General features: G+C 47.4%; 1 protein-coding gene across 2 annotated transcripts in view; it reads left to right on the top strand.

Annotated features, from left to right (window-relative positions):
* Positions 1 to 15910, top strand: part of LOC140192806 (nuclear RNA export factor 1-like) — an 86060-nt gene extending 70150 nt beyond the window's left edge. For both annotated transcript variants that reach the window (XM_072250283.1, XM_072250284.1), the window contains 5 exons: positions 3659 to 3701; positions 3815 to 3887; positions 4351 to 4533; positions 12119 to 12179; positions 14061 to 15910. In XM_072250283.1, coding sequence (XP_072106384.1) covers positions 3659 to 3701; positions 3815 to 3887; positions 4351 to 4533; positions 12119 to 12179; positions 14061 to 14105 — 405 coding nt within the window. In that variant the 3' untranslated portion in view covers positions 14106 to 15910. The remainder of the gene's footprint in view (positions 1 to 3658; positions 3702 to 3814; positions 3888 to 4350; positions 4534 to 12118; positions 12180 to 14060) is intronic.
* The last annotated feature ends 4022 nt before the right edge of the window (positions 15911 to 19932 follow it).

Raw genomic sequence — 19932 nt, 5'->3', positions numbered from 1 at the left:
GGTGCACTGCTTGGCTGCCCCTTTCCCGAAAGAACCTTGGGCACATTCGGCCCGTCTTGTCTGTGCTCACCGCACTCATCTTGTGTACCAACACTTGGTCCACCATCCAGAGAATTCCTGTTGTGAAGACTCTGTTCCTTCACCACCCCCCTCAGGTAGAGTGATCCAGATTCTAACTACCTTCTGAATGAGTGGGGGGAGGACAGAGGGAAGTTGTTCTGGAAGATTTCCTGTAAGGTGCTTGGGGAGGACCTGACATTTGAGATGCTGCTTCCAGAATGGATATTGTGTGTTTGCAAATTTCAGGCCTGCCTCAATGTCCACCTGGTGGTGGCCCCGTAGAAAAATGCATTCTGCTTTTGTACTGTGCTACTTGGCAAGGAAGCTGCCGTTTCCATTGTTTCCAGCAGCTGATCACCGCTGATGCTAAACACCAAGGAGTTACCGGTGGAAGAATCTGTTCTTGTATTTGATGTCAGGTTTTGACCCGGTCTCCCCTGCTTTAAAGTCTATTCTTCACACAGAGAAGTGGCCTGTAACTGAATGAAAAATACTGCTGCAATTGGGGGAAAAAGGGTCAGGTCCATTTGTGGGAAGGGAAACAGTTGATATCTTCATCCCTGTTTCTCTTCCCGCAGATGCTGAGTCTTTTCAGCAGTTTCTGTTTTTCTCTTGGAGGTGCAGCGTCTGCAGCGTTTTTGTATTCCCATTGCCCCTGACAAGCGGTAGTGAGTGGCCACCTTTAAGCAGCACAGAATATTATCATAGTGCTACTGGCTACTGGCTCGGCGACTGCTTGCTGAGATGTTATGTTGAAGTTATGTAAGACATAGTGAGGCCTGATTTGGAGTATTCTGCGCAGTTTTGGTCACCTACCTACAGGAAAGGTGTGAATAAAGTTGAAAAAATACACAGAAATTTTGTATTCTCTGCGTTAGAGAAGACAGGAGATATTGCCGGGAGCAGTGGACCCAAGTTATAAGGAAAGATTGAATAGGCTAGGACTTTATTCCTTGGAGGGTGGAAGATTGAGAGGAGATTTGATAGAGGTATACAGAATTAAGAGTGGTATAGACTGGGTAAATGGAAGCAGGCTTTTGGGTGGGTCTGCAGCTAGGGTTAAGGGTGAAAGGTGAAATGTTTAAGGGGAGCATGAGAGGAAACATTTTCACTCAGGGTGGTGAGAGTTGCCTGCCTAAGTGGTGCATGCGAGCTCAATTTCAACGCTTAAGGGAAGTTTGGATGGATATGTGGATGGTAGGGGTATGGAGGGCTGTGGTCAGTGAAAGTAGGTAGTTTAAATGGTTTGGCATGAACTAGGTGGGCCGATGGGCCTGTTTCAGTGCTGTAGTTGACTATGACTCTATAACTGTACACTGTGCCTTGCCTTATCTTCCTTGTTTCCTCAGTCTCGGTCCTGCCTTATCTTTACAAAATTCAGTCACGTGCTGCTTTTATCTCTTGGCGTCTGTCGGTGTACTCTGACCTTTTAACTGATGATGGGTTTTTGTGCTCTGAGTAGGGGCCAGATTATGTTGTTTTGTTGGAGAAATTCATGATGATGATGCATTAATCAGAGCTACCTGGCTTAGTTTGCAAACCGGTTGGTCAGCTCTCTCCATACTTCTGTCAAGGATTTGTGTGCTCCGGCTGTTTTCTGAGAATTAGTCAGGTTTAAAGTCACTGGCATGTGTCCTGAAATTTGTTGTTATGCAGCAGCAGTATATTGTAATACCTAAAAACTGTAAATTACACTAAGCATACAGAACTGTGTAAAAGTCTTAGACACATATATGTAGAAACATAGAAAATAGGTGCAGGAGTAGGCCATTCGGCCCTTCGAGCCTGCACCGCCATTTATTATGATCATGGCTGATCATCCAACTCAGAACCCCGCCCCAGCCTTCCCTCCATACCCCCGATCCCTGTAGCCACAAGGGCCATATCTAACTCCCTCTTAAATATAGCCAATGAACTGGCCTCAACTGTTTCCTGTGGCAGAGAATTCCACAGATTCACCACTCTCTGTGTGAAGAAGTTTTTCCTAATCTCGGTCCTAAAAGGCTTCCCCTCTATCCTCAAACTGTGACCCCTCGTTCTGGACTTCCCCAACATCGGGAACAATCTTCCTGCATCTAGCCTGTCCAATCCCTTTAGGATTTTATACGTTTCAATCAGATCCCCCCTCAATCTTCTAAATTGCAACGAGTACAAGCCCAGTTCATCCAGTCTTTCTTCATATGAAAGTCCTGCCATCCCAGGAATCAATCTGGTGAACCTTCTCTGTACTCCCTCTGTGGCAAGGATGTCTTTCCTCAGATTAGGGGACCAAAACTGCACACAATACTCCAGGTGTGGTCTCACCAAGGCCTTGTACAACTGCAATAGTACCTCCCTGCTCCTGTACTCAAATCCTCTCGCTATAGCCTGTGTGCCTAAGATTTTTGCACAGCATTGTAGTAATTTTATGTATTGCACTGTACTGCTGCCACAAAAAAAACACATTTCATGACATATGTGAGTGATGATAAACTCTAGAGACTATTGTGCATGAAAATCCCAGAAGATCAGTTTCTGAGATACTCAAACCACCCTGTCTAGCACCAAAAATCATTCCACGGTCAAAGTCACTTAGATCACATTTCTTCCCCATTCTGACGTTTGGTCTGAACAACAACTGAACCTCTTGACCGTGTCTGCATGCTTTTCTGCATTGAGTTGCTGCCACATGATTGGCTGATTTAGATATTTGCATTAATGAGCAGGTGTACAGGGGTATCTAATAAAGTGGCCGCTGTCTGTACATCTGACAGAAACAAAAAAACATTTCATAGCTAGCGAGGTATTTTTCAGTGTAGTGGGTATAGTAATGTTGGGAATATAAGCCGATTTGCACTCATTCCGCTAAGTAACAGTGCAGTGGAGATCATGGTCAAGGAGTAAAAATTCAGAGCAGGCAAGTCAGGATCTCTTTCAGCTAAAGGACAGACAAGGCCCCTGGCTTTCACCCGCACCTGTAGAATCTTCAGAGCCCCACCAGTTGTGCTGGTGCAACTCGGCAGGTCAGGCAGGGAAATAAGAGTCGATGTTTCGGCCTGAGACCCTTGGTCAGGACTGGAAAGGAAGTAGGAAGAAGCTGGGGCTGGAGTGGAGAAGGGGAAGGGGTACAAGCTGGCAGGTTCGTCCTGCATTTTGTATGTTGCTCTGCATTTCCAGTATTTGCATAGGCATAGGGAAGTACAGCACAGGAACAGGCCCTTCAGCCCATCTAGTCTGTGCAGATTATGGTTTTATGCTCATGTCTGGAGTGAGGCTTAAACCCACACTGTACCCGCTCAAGAACCAGTCCCACCAACCAAGCTGAGTCACACCGCACCGAAGCAGGTCCTCAGTCCACCGTAACTGCACTGGTGTTCGTGTAACATCTAGACTAACCCTATTGACCAGCTCTTGGCTCGTGGAATTCTCTGGCGTGGCAATTCGGGTGTTCATCCGATAAAGTAAGACATAGCAATAGAATTTGACCATCGAATCTTCTCTGCCAATGTTGTGAGAGTGGCTGCCTGCACTACTGCCCTGGGGCTCTTAACTCCTGCTTTCTAAACCTTGCAGCATATAATTTCCCATGCAAATTGGTGACCTTGCCTTTCTGTTTCAGAATACACTGCTCTGTTTCACCATACATGGAGTTTTCAAAGAAGGTGCGTAAACGCGATAACTGTAATTTGGCTTGGTGCCGACTTTTTAAACAAGTTCTCATGGTTGTATACACATCTTTTTTTAAAAAAAAATTTGATTTTTGATTTATCCACAGTCGATAGCAAATCCAGAGAATCAGTGAGGGCCTTCTCGAGGGTGTTCATTGCTGTGCCTGCTGGGAACACAGGGTAAGTTTGCAAAGACGCCTTTGTCTCCCCCTGCCCACCTCCCCCCCCCCCCCAAGCCCCACACCAGTGCATGTTTCCAGTACTCAAGCTTGAGTTATCACAAGCCATCGCTTCTTTGGTGAGTGAGCACAGGCCTTATCAGAACTTGCAATATGTAGCACAGAAGTAAAGGTACTCGGCAAGTTAATGAAACATTATGGTCGATGCTTTGATGGTATCACCTGTAGACACTGATTATATTTTTACAATTTCATTACATTTATTGGTGGTTTTAATTGGGAGGAAAGTGTTTTATTATTTAGCCATACAGCGTGGAGAAGCCCTTCTGGCCCCTTGAGCCTCGCCGCCCACTCCCCAGTAACCCCCCCGACAATCCCGATGAATCTTAACAGGACTAATTAACCTGCCCGTGGCGTCTTTGGACTGTGGGCACTCATTCCTCTGTCGCATTTGCTTTCCTCAGGCTGTGCATCGTCAACGACCAGCTCTTCATCAGGAACGCGACCACTGAAGAGATTCGCAAGGCCTTTGTGACGCCGGCGCCCACGCCGTCGAGCAGTCCCGTGCCCACCCTCACCGCCCCGCAGCAGGAAATGCTGCAGGCTTTCTCCCTGCAGTCCGGCATGAACATAGAGTGGTCACAGAAGTGAGTGTTACAGTGTTGGCTCACATTTTATAAAAGAAAGGTTTTAAGATCTTTCAAGCTGCTGTTTTTCTTTTAAACCATTTGTGACTTTTTCATCAACTTTGACTGACTGTGAACCTTTAAACAACGCGACAGTTAGAAAGGTTACTGGCGTGTAGTTTGTCAGGGGAGTTCTTATCTCTGTGACATATCGCAGACTAACACACACGATTGTGGTCTGGAATCTTCCTTCCACCTTTAGCCCGAACAGCCTCATTTCAACGCAGACGTCAGGGGTACGCATTTCCTTCGCAACACATTTCCGGATCTCCTCAATCGCACTTGGGGCACATCTCCTAATACCAATTCCATGGATGCGTTTGTGCATTTTATTGTATATTCCCCGCTAACCAACTCGTCAATGGCAGATCGGCCGCCTTTTTCTCAGGAGCAGAGTACTGTGCAAAAATCTTCCTACCCTAACTATATACACGTGCCCAGGACTTTTGCACAGCGCTGTATCTGTCAGTGTAGAGCGGAGAGTCAGTTTGTAAATTTGGCGGGAGCAAAGGGTGTTGGGAATAGTGAGGGTGGAGTGCCATGGGAGGGCTGTGGGACAGGGGGCAGCGGAGGAGTGCCAAGTTAGGGAATTTGCTTTATTTTGGTGGCAGAAGTACAGTGCAATACATAAAATTACTACAGTACTGTGCAGGCACTCTAGCTATATCCATATGCCTCAGACTTTGGCACAATACTGTGTATATTAATGCCCTTTCTGAACTGAACTATAAACTATACTGTATATGTGTAAGTTCAAAAAGAGGGGAGCATACACAGACTACAACTGTGCTCTCTTTGGTGTCATAATTTAGTGTATGTGACAGACCCACCTACACAATGACTGATCGGTATCTCAAGGTTTGCAAATTTGCTGTGGTGAGGGCCGTTAACTCCAGGCTCCAGTTATCACTCTCCCCAATGCTGTCATTTGCACATCCAGTTGTGGTAACTGCTGAGATAATCCCCTGGAGCAGAGGTGTAAATTGCACCATTAGCTGCTGTCTAATGCACTTTACTGAATCAGGAAACGAAATGACACATAATGACTGTGCCTTCCTGCGTCTCTAGCGTCCAATACGGCTAGCACAACACTTTCAGTCTTGTCCCAGTCTCTCAGTGAGGTCATTGAAAATCAGTTCCTCTCTTGTGGAACAGACCCCTTTGACCCACAATGTTGTCCTGAGCCAATTAATTTAATAACCATATGGCTTACTAAACTAATCCCTTGTGCACACACAATGTCCATATCCTTCCATTTCCCTCACCTGTCTGAACGTCTCTTACAATGAGTGCCAAGGTGCCATGACGCTATAACAGCTCTGAGTTCAGCGTGCACCATTCTGTAAGGACCCCTGTGGAATGCGTGGATTTTCCCCGGGTGCTCTGGCTTCCCTTCTCAGTCCTAGGTTAATTGGTGACTGGAGGATGACGGGGCAATACAATAGTTGGTCATAGACTAGATAGGCTGAAGGTCCTGTCTCTGTACTGTGGTGTTCCAGGACTAGGGATTGGGCAGAGCAGAGGGTGGGAATCATTCATTCCCAAATTGTCAGGATTTGAGGACGAGCTATCGGGAAAGGTTGAATAGGTTAGGGCCTTATTCCCGGGAATGTGGAAGATTGAGAGGAGATTTGATAGAGGTATACAGAATTATGAGGGGTATAGATAGGATAAGTGCAAACAGGCTTTTTCTACTGAGATTCCAACTAGAGGTCATGGGTTAAGGGTGAAAGGTGAAATGTTTAAGGAGAACATGGGGATGGACGGACTTCTTCACTCAGGAGATGGCGGGCATGTGGAACGAGCTGCCAGAGCAAGTAGTGGATGTGAGTTTGGTTTCGATGTTTAAGAGAAGTTTGGGCAGGTACGTGGATGGGGGTGGGTCCAGGTGCGGGTCGATGGGACGAAGCAGAATAGATGGGCCAAAGGGCCAGTTACTGTGCTGTAATGTTCTGTGACTCAATATCTGAAGGTGTGATTATTCACAATTTCCTGAGGCTCCGTGCCTGTTAGACAATAACCAGATGAGTCGATGCAAACAAAAGTTGTAAAGCAAAAAGAAACTGTAGCTGCTGTAAAGCTGGACTAAAATTGAAGTGCTGGGAATTGTATCCGGGGTCCTGCCTTTGGCTGTTCTGCAGTCAATATTAAAGGTCGATCGTAAGTTGAAGCCTTTTGGCCAGAGACTTGAGGCCCAGAGGCCTGTTCTGGAGTTGCAGGACTGTCTATCTGTCTGTGTATGTGTGTGGCAGTGGCAGACAACAAACAGGCTTGTTTTGTTACTTAACACACACAAAACGCTGGAGGAACCCAGCAAGTCAGGCAGCATCGATGGGGAAGAGTAAACAGTCGACGTTTCGGGCCGAGACCCTTCATCAGGGCTGGAGAGGGAGGGAGAAGACGCCAGGATGAAAATAAGCGTGGGTGGGGAAGGACAAGATGGAAGGTCAGGTGGGCTGGAGGGGAAGGATTCTGAGAGGCGGGGAGTGGACAGTGGGAGAAAGGGAAGGGGCTGGACCAGAGTGGGGAATAGAAGAGGAGTGGAGGGGGAGGGGTTGCTTTGCTCTTGTTCTGCCCAGCACTTTGGCCGTGTTACACTGGCGCCAGAATGTGTGCCCACCCCTGGGGGCTGCCCCCGGCACACCCCTGGTCGTGTTGGCTGTTAGCGCAAACCGTACACGTGATACACAACTGAATCTGCGTCAGGCAGCGTGGACAGATGGACTTGACGCAGGCATCAACCTCTTTCCCCTCTTCCACCCCAGAGCCGGTCACTGGCAGCAGCAGTAGGGCTGGGGTCTTCAAACAGTGAATGCTGAACTGGGGGAAAACCTGCAGCGGGTTGCAACTCAGTAGCCTGCCCAACGTCGAGGCAATGTCTCCAAAAAAAGGTGGCATCCATCATTCAGACCCCCTCCCCTGGTCTCCCTCGTCACATTGCTACCATCGGGGCGGAGGGGGTGGAGGAGGCATGGGAGCCTGAAATACTCGAGGGACAGCTTCGTCCCTTCGCCATGCAAACATCAACTACAGGATTACATTTATATATGAATTTCTTATTGTGATTTTAGTGTATTTTTTATGTATTGGGCTGCCCAAAACCTAGGCCTCGATCTGCAGAACCACAGTCTGCGAGGTATTAGGAAATGGTAAAGGAATGAGACCGATTACAGAGCTGTTGAAAGCAATGAAGCTCTGCTTATCTGTGAGTGAGGCCCATTGAAGCAGAGTGCACTGTAAAACTAGTACAACTACAGCTTGATGTGTCTAATAATTTACAGGTTGTCAGGCCAGGCAGGGTCTGACCTTTTCACCACAATGAGCCCTTTGAAATCCGAATTCAGAATCAGCACCGTGCTGAATGATCGCACCTCCCGGCTATCTTGGCAGCTGATCGATGGGAGGCTTTGTGTTTGCCGACAGTTGTGCCTCTTGCTTATCAACCTGTGCTGCTGAAGTTAAGCCGTGGCAGGTCAGGCATCCGCCTTGTGTCCCGTTGCCGAATCTGCCTGAGCAAGTTGCTGGTTGAGGGTTGAGGTAGCAATTTCTTGGGGCGTCAGGCTAGGAGGTCTGTGAACCCTGGAGAGCAGAACGTCGGGAGCAAAGTCCAGTGAGGCCAGGGAAACTCAGAAAAATGGGAAGTTATTCACTTTGGAAGGTTGAATTTGAAGGCAGAGCACAGGGTTAATGGCAGGATTCTTAGCAGTGTGGAGGAACAGAGAGATCTTGGGGTTCATGTCTGTAGATCCATCAATGGACGAAGGTGGTTAAAAAGGTGGATGGGGAAAATGAATATCCTTCCTCGGTTATTGTATCTTTTCCGTGCTTTACCGGTGGAGGTGGATGATAATCAATTCAGGGAATGGGACAAATGGATTTCCCGCTTCATTTGGCAAGGAAAGAAACCTAGAATTCGATATAACACCTTACAGTTAGGGAAGGAAGGAGGAGGTATGGTTCTTCCTTGCCGGAGAAATTATTTTTATGCCTCACAGATAACCCCTCTGTTATATTGGTGTAATAGGGAATATAAGGCTAGATGGAAGGAAATAGAATTTGGATTAGTTGATAGTTTTCCTCTACAGGCCTCAATAGCTGGCAAAGGATTGATGGCCCAGTTGGAAAAATTTAAAAACAGTTGGATAAATCTTACATTAAAAGTATGGCAGAAGGTGGTTAATTCATGTGGAATTAATAACATGTTAAAACTCTTTAGATGGTGTGCATATGATACCGAATTCCTTCCCAACAGAGGAGATAAAAGATTTGAGCTATGGATAAAGAAAGGTCTTACAACCTACCTCTCATTTATAGATAAAAGAGTATTACAAAGTTTCCAAATCCTGCAGGACAAACATGGCCTAGAACACAATGACTTTTTTAGGTACCTTCAAGTACGAAACTATGTTAATCAGAGTTGTACATATACAGACCTATCAACAGTAGAATTAGAATTTTTTAAGATTCTGAATTCGGCTTGCAGTTCAATACCTAGTAAATCAGTTTCTCGATTATATAACGCACTCGCCCATGCTAAAAATGTAAATACACTGTATATTAAAGAGAAGTGGGAGAAAGAAGCGGGGTTGGTACTTTCAGAGGAGGCTTGGGGGAAAATCTGCAGCTTTCAATGGTCCTCGACTAATTCTTTGACTTGGAGAGAACATTGTTGGAAAAACATTATAAGATACTTCAAGACCCCATATCAGGAAAAATATAAAGATACAAACGTGACGTGTTGGAGAAGGTGCGGCTCCAAGGAAGCAAATCATTTTCATATTTTCTGGGATTGCCCTAAATTAAGTCTATATTGGGAAGGTATTCATAGAACATTAGTTAAGGTACTTGGGTCCCAGATACCTCTGAACTTTGAGACGCTCTATTTGGGGCATGTATTGTTTTTTGAACGGAAGGAAGATATAAAATTGCTGCAGGCCCTCTTAGCGGCAAGTAAGAAATCAATCACTAGAAAATGGCTAAATCCAATACCACCTACATTAGAAGATTGGCACGAAATTATCTTGGAAATATTTAAAATGGAAAAGTTGACTTACTCCCTGAGAATTCACAAAGAAAAATTTTATCAAATCTGGAATAAATGGATTGAATATATAACCCCAATGCGAGCAGACTTTAGATGACTCTCCTAATGATTTATACTGCTCTTCTCATCAACACAGTAATATTGCTAACGTAAGCACCCCTAGTCTAAATGTCTTTTTTTTTGTTTTCTTTTGGAAAATAGAGAATTAACACAAGTAAAGGGAAAGATTTGGGAAAGGGATAAAAATATGAAAAAGATAAGTAAGTAAGTACATAGGGATTGGATAATTATGTCTGCGGGCAGGAGCAAGCATGAACAAATTAGGATATAAACACCTACAATGGTTGTTACATAGGCTTATATACAACATTTTGGACCAGTGGAAATGGTCCAGAAGGGTTATATGGAAACTATTATTACTATTTTTCTTAACAACTAATTCCATTACTTAGCCTAATAGGTTAGATTTACCACAGTACATAATTATCTATTTAAGTGTCTAATTTCCTTTTATGTCATCTCAATGTGTACTTAAGAATGTATAAATAATTATAGTTTTATACATATAAAAAATGGAAAAGGTTATATGTGTGAAAAAAGTACATGATATTTGTGAATTCCTTATCCAAATAAAAATAAAATTTAAAAAAAAGAAAGGGGATGGGGTGTTGGCCTTCATTAGTCAGTGGGTTGAGTTCAAGAGACGTGAGGTAATGTTGCAGCTCTATAAAACCCTGGTTAGACCACACTCCGAATATTGTGTTCAGTTCTGGTTGCCTCATTGTAGGAAGGATGTGGAAGCTTTGGAGAAGGTGCAGAGATTTACCAGGATGCTGCCTGGATTAGAGAGTGTGTTTTTACGAGGATAGGTTGAGCGAGCTAAGACTCCGCTCTCTGGCTGAGAGATGACTTGATAGAGGTGTACAACATGATAAGAGGCATAGATCGAGTGGACAGCCAGAGACTTTTCCCCAGGGCAGAGAAGGCTAATACAAGGGGGCATAACTCAAGGTGATTGGAGGAAAGTATAGGGGGATGTCGGGTGAAGTTTTTTTTATAGAGAGTAGGACATCCTGCTAGGAATGATGGATTGTTGGACACTATAGGGACATTTAAGAAGCCTTTACATAGGCACATGAACGATAGGAAGATAGAAGATTATGCGGGGGGAAAGGGTTAGATTAAGATTTGGCACAACATCGTGTGACAGTGGCAATGCTACCAGTCAAATGTGTGTACTGGATGTCAAGCACTGCATTATTTCTTGTGTTTCTACTGCGTAGGGCATTGGACTGACCACACTGGGAGTATCATGAGCAATTCTGGGCCCCTTGTCTCAGAAAAGATCTGCTGACATTAGAAACGGTCAAGAGGAGTTTCAGGAAAATGATCCCGGGAATGTATGAGTGTTTGATGGCCCTGGACCTGTACCCACTGGAATTTAGAAGGAGGAGAGGGGATCTCATTGAAACTTACTGCATGTTGAAAGACACAGAGTGGATCTGGAGTGGATGTTTCCTATAGTGGGGGAGTCTAGGACCAGAGGACACAGACGGAGTGGATTTGGAGAGGATGTTTCCCATAGTGGGGGAGTCTAGGACCAGAGGATACAGATAGAGTGGATGTGGAGAGGATGTTTCCTGTAGTGGGGGAGTCTAGGACCAGAGGACACAGGTAGAGTGGATGTGGAGAGGATGTTTCCTATATTGGGGGAGTCTAGGACCAGAGGACACAGATAGAGTGGATGTGGAGAGGATGTTTCCTATAGTGGGGGAGTCTAGGACCAGAGGATACAGATAGAGTGGATGTGGAGAGGATGTTTCCTGTAGTGGGGGAGTCTAGGACCAGAGGACACAGATAGAGTGGATGTGAAGAGGATGTTTCCTGTAGTGGGGGAGTCTAGGACCAGAGGACACAGGTAGAGTGGATGTGGAGAGGATGTTTCCTGTAGTGGAGGGGTGTAGGACCAGAGGGTGTTTCAAAATGCTGGAGGATCTCAGCAGGTCGGGCAGCATCTATGGAGAGGACTAAACAGTCAACAATTCGGCCCGAGGTCCGTCGTCACGACTGCATTGATAAGCACGCAAGATCCTGCTGATGCTGGAAATCCAGAGTAACACACACAAAGTGCTGCAGGAACTGGGGGGTCAGGCAACATCCATGGCGGTGGACGCTTCAGGCCGAGACGAAATTCGTAACTGGCCCAGTGGTAGGAAGCAGAGGGTGATGGTCGAAGGTTTCTTGGACTTGAGGTCTGTGACTAGTGGTGCTGGTGCTGTTCTTGTTGATTTGTGTAGATGTTTTGGATGAGAAGATAGGAGGTATGGTTAGTAAATTTGGAAATAGATGGTGTCACAGCCTGTAATAAGGTTATCCTTATAATATTAAACCAGGGATGCCAGCTCTGTAATAACTACTAACCACTGTGTCGCGGTGCCACCCCAAGCTGTTTAACCAACTCTTCCTCAGTGACGTCTCTTAATTGTTTCTTTTGTGTTGTAGATGTCTGCAAGACAATGAGTGGGACTTTAATCAGGCCGCACACATCTTCACACAGCTCAAGGTTAGTTGATTAAAGGGTCCAGAAATGGAAACCAAAATTACCCACAAAAGTCGGCTGGTTCAGGTAAAACCCAGCTGGTCCGTCGAATTCAGCTGTTCAGTGTGTGAGTGCGCGAGGGTAATTCTCTCTCCTTTGGGTGAGCTGTTTCTTATGGCTGAGTTACAATCCCCTGGGAAGTATCACTTCTCTTTCAAGTAGAGAGGACTAAAAGACAAAACCAAGGATGTGATGCTGGGGCTTTATAAGGTGTGGGTCAGACTGCACTTGGAGTATTGTGAGAAGTTTTGGGACCCCTTATCTAAGAAATGATGAGCTGGCCTTGAAAAGGATCCAGAAGTTGTTCACAAAAATGATCCTGGGAATGAAAGGGTTAACGTATGAGGAGCATTTGGCTCTGGGCCTGGACTCATTGGAGTTTAGAAGAATCGGGGGGGGGGGTGGCAGGATACCTTATTGAAACCTACTGAATATTGAAAGACTGAGGTAGAGTGGATGTGGAGAGGATGTTTCCTATAGTGGGGGAATCTAGGACCAGAGGACACAGATAGAGTGGATCTGGAGAGGATGTTTCCTATAGTGGGGGAATCTAGGACCAGAGGACACAGATAGAGTGGATGTGGAGAGGATGTTTCCTATACTGGGGGAGTCTAGGACCAGAGGACACAGATAGAGTGGATGTGGAGAGGATGTTTCCTATAGTGGGGGAGTCTAGGACCAGAGGACACAGATAGAGTGGATGTGGAGGGGATGTTTCCTATAGTGGGGGAGTCTAGGACCAGAGGACACAGATAGAGTGGATGTGGAGAGGATGTTTCCTATAGTGGGGGAGTCTAGGACCAGAGGACACAGATAGAGTGGATGTGGAGAGGATGTTTCCTATATTGGAGGAGTCTAGGACCAGAGGACACAGATAGAGTGGATGTGGAGAGTATGTTTCCTATAGTGGGGGAGTCTAGGACCAGAGGACACAGATAGAGTGGATGTGGAGAGGATGTTTCCTATATTGGGGGAGTCTAGGACCAGAGGACACAGATAGAGTGGTTGTGGAGAGGATGATTCCTATAGTGGGGGAGTCTAGGACCAGAGGACACAGATAGAGTGGTTGTGGAGAGGATGTTTCCTATAGTGGGGGAGTCTAGGACCAGAGGACACAGCCTCAGAATACAGGGACATCCATTTCGAACAGAAATGAGGAGGAATTTCTCTAACCAGAGAAAAGAATGGGTTGAGAGGGATAATATATCAGCCATGATAAAATGGCAGAGCAGACTTGATGGGCAGAATGGCCTAATTCTGTGCGTCTTATGGTCATTCTGGGTGACTGGCCTTTAGCGTTTAAAACGAGGGTTGATCTTACTGATACAGGTGCCACCAGTGGGAGAGTGTCGGATTAAGGGACAGTTGTTTTAAAATTGAGTTGTGTGGGAATATCTCGGGGGGGGGGGGTGAAAATCTGGAATTCTTTAGCCTGCATGTTTGCAGAGATGAATCACTTGCGGGGGCATTTAAAGAGGGGGGAGGTAAATGTTTGAAAGATTGGCCAGTTGAGGGCTGCCTAGGAGGAGAACACGAGGCCTGAGGCAGATTAGCCAGGATGCTACTAAATGGTGAGGCGGGCTTGAGGGGCCGACTTTTTAAACTTGATGATGATCACACCTCTCTGTACGGCATGCCCAGGGCTCGACGATCACCCCCAGCGCCCCCCGGCAAGCCTCTGCCGCAGAGTGGGAAGCTAGCCAACACCAGAGTGGGGAATCGGAGCTGGACGCCGACAGAACGTGGAGTGGCTTTTAATTTTCCTCAGCGTTGTCGCCTGTGAGGCATCTCTCCCTAGTTTGTTCAGTAAACCTGTCTTCTGCTTTTAACTGTGCTCTTTTCCAGGCCGAAGGAAGAATCCCCGAAATAGCGTTTCTGAAGCAGCTGTGAAGAGAGAGTGTTACACTACTGTGTCAGGTCGGAGGCTTCAAAGATAGAGCCAGGACCCTTGATTTTCCTGTTCAGACCCAAAGCCTCCTCGTAAACTAATTCAATAAGTATAATGTGAAGTACATTGCCACTTAGACTCGTTATTTTTCTAGTATATTGCAGTCTAGCCTTAAGAACGTTGAAGTTCACTGTATTTTTGAGTTGTGTAAGGTCTTTGTGGTGCCAGTGTTTTCAAGTATTTTTTATGGGTTCAAGGATGGGTGGGGTGGGGGGGGGGGAGGGAGGCCGGGTGGGGTGGGGCGCTTCATAGGAGAGAGTGAGAAAAGCAAGGTGGCAAGTTTTCAGTTTTGAAAGAAAGTTTGTTCCTGTTGTCAGCTCTTTTGAAGAGTTGCAAGGCGAGTTACTTCCCACTGGAGGTGACTGGGCGATCCATTGTTCATCTGCTACTGTCTGGGCACAAGCTTCAGGCCGAATCGCGAGCTCTGGCCCTGAATCCCTGGCAGCATCTTTTCCCCCAGTCGTGAAGGCAGTTTCCCGCTGTGAAAACTGCCAAACACTGGTCTCCGAGACCAGGCTGCCCTGGGTGCTTTTACCGAAGTTTCTTTGCTCCCTTTGGAGCCAGGCACAAAAGAAAGAGCAAGGTTGGCACGTTATTTAAAAACCGCACGACCTCGTAACCTGGCGCTGGTCAAACTGCCAAAAGCGCCCTTCAGCTGTTGGTGTGTAACTTGTGCCCATGCAAAGTAGAAGATGACTGCGACCTCCAAGTCACGTTATAGTTTTCAAAAACAATCCATATTATTTTTTAACCCGGCCTCAACATTATTCCATTTAAATTAAATAAAAGGAAGGCATAGCATATTAATAGGAAGGATATTCATTAAGGGGTCTTACACCAAAGCAGGAATCTATTTGATCTCAGTATTTGGGGGGAGGGGGGTATATCTGCATTAATTGCTGTTTTTAATGGTGGGTATGTATTTTTGCTGGAGGTTTATAGTGGAAGGTGGAGATATAAACCCACACTTCAGACAGATTGTGTGGCAAGCTGCTGAACTGCCAGCAGTTCAAAGCTCACTGGCTGGAACTTCAAGCTGAATTGATTTTTAATACACGATATTGCCCCAAAAGCTATGTTTTTTTTCCCATTAATTCCGGCAGTGTAAGCATTTTAAAAGCAAGCTGCAGTTGCCCCTAATTTGTTCTACCCCTGCAGTCACGCAGGTTCCAGCCAGAAACTGGTTCTGGGGTCATCCCCAAGCCGGAAAAAACAGTTGAAATATTTCTAAGGCATTCAGTGTCTGTCCGATCTTTTTCTCTCTCTCTCTTTCCTTCCTTTATCTTTCTTCTTCCTTTTCCTTTTCATTTTTCTTTTTCTTTTTCTCTCACATCATCTCAGACCATGTTCCCTTCATATTTCACCCCATCTTCCTCAACACCTTTGAGAATCTGTGCACGTGGCTCGGTGAAGCAATTGCCCTTCACTGCCAGATACCCCCCTGTGCTGAAATGGGTGCGGTGAAGGGCTATTGCTTAATCGAGCCACGTGCACAGATCTCTGACCTCCGAGGCCCGAGCCATCGTCCTAATGCAGGGGCACTCAAGTTAGGGAAGGCATTGTGTTTGGCGAATCTCGGGGCTGGCTGGCTTCCTGGAGTGGGGGGGTGGGCTTGGGTTTGGGGGTGGGGGGAGCACTGGGAGGCACAGTTACAGCGTGCCCACTTTAACACGTAGTGCAGTGGGAGGAGATTCTACACATCAGGCTTCACTGTCAACAGGTAGAGTGTAGCTTGCTCTCGGGTGGTTTTGGGGATCGGGGTGGGACAGGGTGTCTGGGGAAGGTGGGGTGTGGGTGGGGGAGAGGGGAGACTATTTCACATAGTCGATGAACTTCCACTCATAAAGTGGCATTTAACTGCTCTGAAGTCGCGAGAGCTGGAATCTGCCGAGATGCCGTGTGACCGAGGCAGTCCATCGGGGTGGGTTTCGGCAGCCGCCTGCGTATCGCTGGGAATTGTTTGCGCTGCCCAGGTGTGGGAATTCTGGTGAGGATGAGTAGATGTGACTGATCCTGTGAGAGACATTGTTTTCGGGGTTCTCTTTTGCTTTTTCGAAAGCCAGTAACGGCTCATTTAAAAGCTGAGACTGTGCCAGGTTCACCTGTCGGGCTGCTGAGTGATTGGGTCCGAGGTGCCTGGTTTGACAAGTCACATTTGTTCCATTCTGCCGCTGAGCTGTTTCTAAATTTAAGTGGTTGTTTCATAATGTGTTTCTGCTTTAATCAAATCCTCTTCACACACTACACCAAGAGAAACAAACAGAAGGTCTCTGTGACCCACCTGGGTTACTGATCAGTCGGGACACCCTTGCAGACTGTGTGTGGGGTCATTGCACGAGCAACTGGCTTTCCTATTCGGACCTGGGTAATAGCTTCACCCTCCATCATCAACCATTCCTCACAAGGACAAGACTCGACTCAGCACGACAAGTACACGTTTATCAGCGCCTTCTCTCCACGCTTTGTGTTCACCTGGTGTCCCTCGAACCTCACTCAATATGGTTCACTCCATTTCAAGCTTCTGTGCTGTAATTTGCAGATTTTGTCTTGTGTTACATTGAGTTTGGCGAGGTTGCCTGAAATGTGTGTCCAGGAGAAGTCTCTGTGTATGTGTAAAGATGTTAGCTCAGGGAAGGCTGATAGCACTTTGCCCTGAGATCCAGAGATGTTTGTAACAAGCTGTGAATGCCGGATTGTTGACTGTACGATTGACTGATGCAGTATGCTTTCCCTCCTGTTGGCTCATTCGCGACCCAATTCCTATTCAACGATGGGAGAGGATGGTTTTGTTCTCTGCCCTCTGACCACCACTGTCCCATTGTCATCGATTGCTGAACGTTCTCGGATGGGGAGAAATCAGCTCTCCCCTCTCATGGTGAAAAGCAAAAAGTATATTCCCGTTCTTTAAAAAAACACTGCACCATGTAGTCTCCTCAGTGTCTAGGGGAAGAGTAAGATCACCTCCAGAAGTTCTCCTCTGAGCCTTCTCCTGTGGACTGCGTCACGCCTGCACCTAACCCAGCAGAAAGGAAAGTGACTTGAGATGGAAGCCGGAGCATCCCTCGTTCCGAGCCAGTGTGTGGCAGTGAGCTGGCTGTTTGTGGCGATGAGTTGGTGCAGAGCACGTTTCCAGTGCAGTGCTCTTCCTGCAGCGTCAGCCCCCTGCGCTGGACTCCCGCCAGCCAGCGTCTCTGCTCGGTTCGTTGTCTCAGACGAGTACCGCTGTTGCCCAGTGGTTCCCCTGTGCACCGACGCTGGAGGACGAGCCCAGACCACACTGGCACCTGTTCCACCCCCTCCCCACCTCCCAAACCAGCACCTACCCCCTCCACTCCAGGGTAGAACTGGGGACAGCCTGGGAGCTGGCCCCCAGCCCCCACTTCCCCTTCAGCAGGGTGGTGCCAGTAGCTCTGAGTGACAGACAGAGGGCAAGGAACACTTTTGGGTCTGTTCAAGCCAGTAGGATGGAACGCATTCTGCCTCTTCAGTATGGGACATACATTGGACTGATTAGTTACTGGTCCCATGATGACACCGGGGTTAAATTGTCCTCACAATACCTTTTTCTGGTTTTTATTCACCCACCCAGCCTGACACCCCGCAGTGTTCAGGTGAGGCACTGACGACTGGCTTCTGCCAGCTCTCTGTTACCCCATCCGGCCACTGGCTGGCCACGCTGCGAGATGCCACGGTCTCGACCCGGCCTCGAGCGCCGTGTCCCAGCTCGGCTCGGTGAGGGCTTTCACCCTCCCGTTACATGAAGTGCCGGCTGACAGTATTCCACCCTCATCTGGTTTGGCCTCCACACATATCTTTTCACCGGTGAGTTTAACGAGTTCCCAGGGTTTGTGAAACTCCAAAAAAAATTAGCCCTTTGGTAGCAGGAAGGCTGCTACAGGATTTTTCTGATGCAAGTGGATTCGTCTCTTTTCACACCCCCTCGGTGCAGCGCTCTTCGTTATTTTCCTACCTCCCCACTCCTGCCGTAAGACTGGTGTGTGAAGTGGATCGTCCATCCGGGAGAGGAGGCAGGGATTCCACCTCTGCCGACTACAGAGATGTTTGTCCGTCTGGTCACCCCACAGCAGCCTCCTGCCGGGGCAGTGCTGAGCGACCACGGGGTTGTGACCGGGTGAACGGCTGCCGGGCTGACTCCTTCCTGTCGCTGCACCGGGTACGGCGGGAATCTGTCCACTACAGGTGGCTTCGTTCCTTATCGCCTGCTTCCTTGGAATGAAGATACTCTTCAGCTCTCACTGTCCCGTTCCTGCACTCCTGACCAGAGCAGGACTGAAAACACTGCTGAGTGTGAGCTGTGTGCGTCCTGTAGCAGGCTCCCTACTGACCCTTCCACTCCCTGGGGCAGGAGAGACCTCCTCCCACCGGTGACACATCACATTCCCCCTGCTAGATTCAAAATGCAGTCCAGTGTCTGTCACCTTTGTTTTGGAGAGTCGACAATTGTATCCGCACATCTGTCTGAAGTGTTCATGATTTCATGGAAGTGTATAATTCTGCATTTCTTACGACCTTCTCTTTAACCAGTTTCTGTACAAGTTCTCACTTACTGGATTGGAACCTGAATGACAAGCTTGTAAATAAATTCTTTTCCTGACATTACTTCCAATGGATTTGTTTGTTTGTTTATTTATTTATTTATTTATTGGGATATAGTGAGGAGTAGGCCCTCCAGCAACCCTAACCCAATCACGGGACAACTTACAATGACTGAACGGTACGGCTTTGACCTGAGGGAGGAAACCGACGGGGAGGACGTGCAGACAGTGGCAGGAATTGAGCCCAGCTCGTTGATACTATAAACTGTTGTGAAGAATGCGAGGGTGGTGCTTCATTACAGCTTTCATGCAAGTCCGGTTCATTCAAGTTTACCATGAGTGTGTGGAAAGATGCAGTGAAATGCATCATTTGCCTTAACGACTGACACACACACACACACCCCCCCACACCCCTCAAACCCCAAGACAGACTGTTGTCTTCGTACACCAGTGGACTCTGATTCAGGCCAGGACACGCAGACAGGCAGTTTTTGATGACCCCACGCAGAGATTTGCAGACACTGTCCTGTTGGTGTGGGAGGAATGACATGGTCCCGTTGAGCTGTCGCCTGCTTGGTGTGGCTGCTCCCAGCTCTTTGTTGTATTGCTGTGTGACTTCCTTGTCCACTTGTCTCTCCCTCCTGGCTATCTGTTCCCCCACCCCCTGGCTTTCCATAAGGATCACTCTCTTCATGACTCCCCCGTCCCCTCGTCCCTTCTCACTGATCTTCCCTACAAGCAGAACAACTTCCACACCTGCCCTTCCCTCACCACCATCAGCCCCAAACCGTCCTTCCGGCTGAGGTGACACATCACCCACGCATTTGTTGGAGGTCTCCAGTTAGCCTGACGCAGCTGGTGTGGTCTCCTCCGCACTGGTGAGAGCGGGCACAGGTGGAAGGACCACCTTCGCCCTGTGCTTTGCAAAAGGCACAATCTCCTGCTGGCCGCTCATCTCCATTCCCATTCCAACATGTCTGTTGCGGCCTTGTCTACTGCCACGATAGACCAAGCTCAGGTTGGAGGAGATGCACTTCGTAACCTCCAACCTGATGGGATGAACATTGATTTCTTTAACTTCCAGTATTGCTTCCTACCCCGTCTCTCACACACATACACAGCAAACTCATAAAAGCATGCAGAGACGGTCAGTTGTTGTTCAGACCAAACATCAGAATGGGGAAGTAATGTGATCTAAATGACTTTGACTGTG

Source organism: Mobula birostris, unplaced genomic scaffold (genome assembly GCF_030028105.1).
Source record: "Mobula birostris isolate sMobBir1 unplaced genomic scaffold, sMobBir1.hap1 scaffold_268, whole genome shotgun sequence".
Lineage (NCBI taxonomy): Eukaryota > Metazoa > Chordata > Chondrichthyes > Myliobatiformes > Myliobatidae > Mobula > Mobula birostris.
The sequence above is the reverse complement of the archived record's forward strand: the minus strand, read 5'-3'. Positions and strand labels throughout refer to the sequence as shown.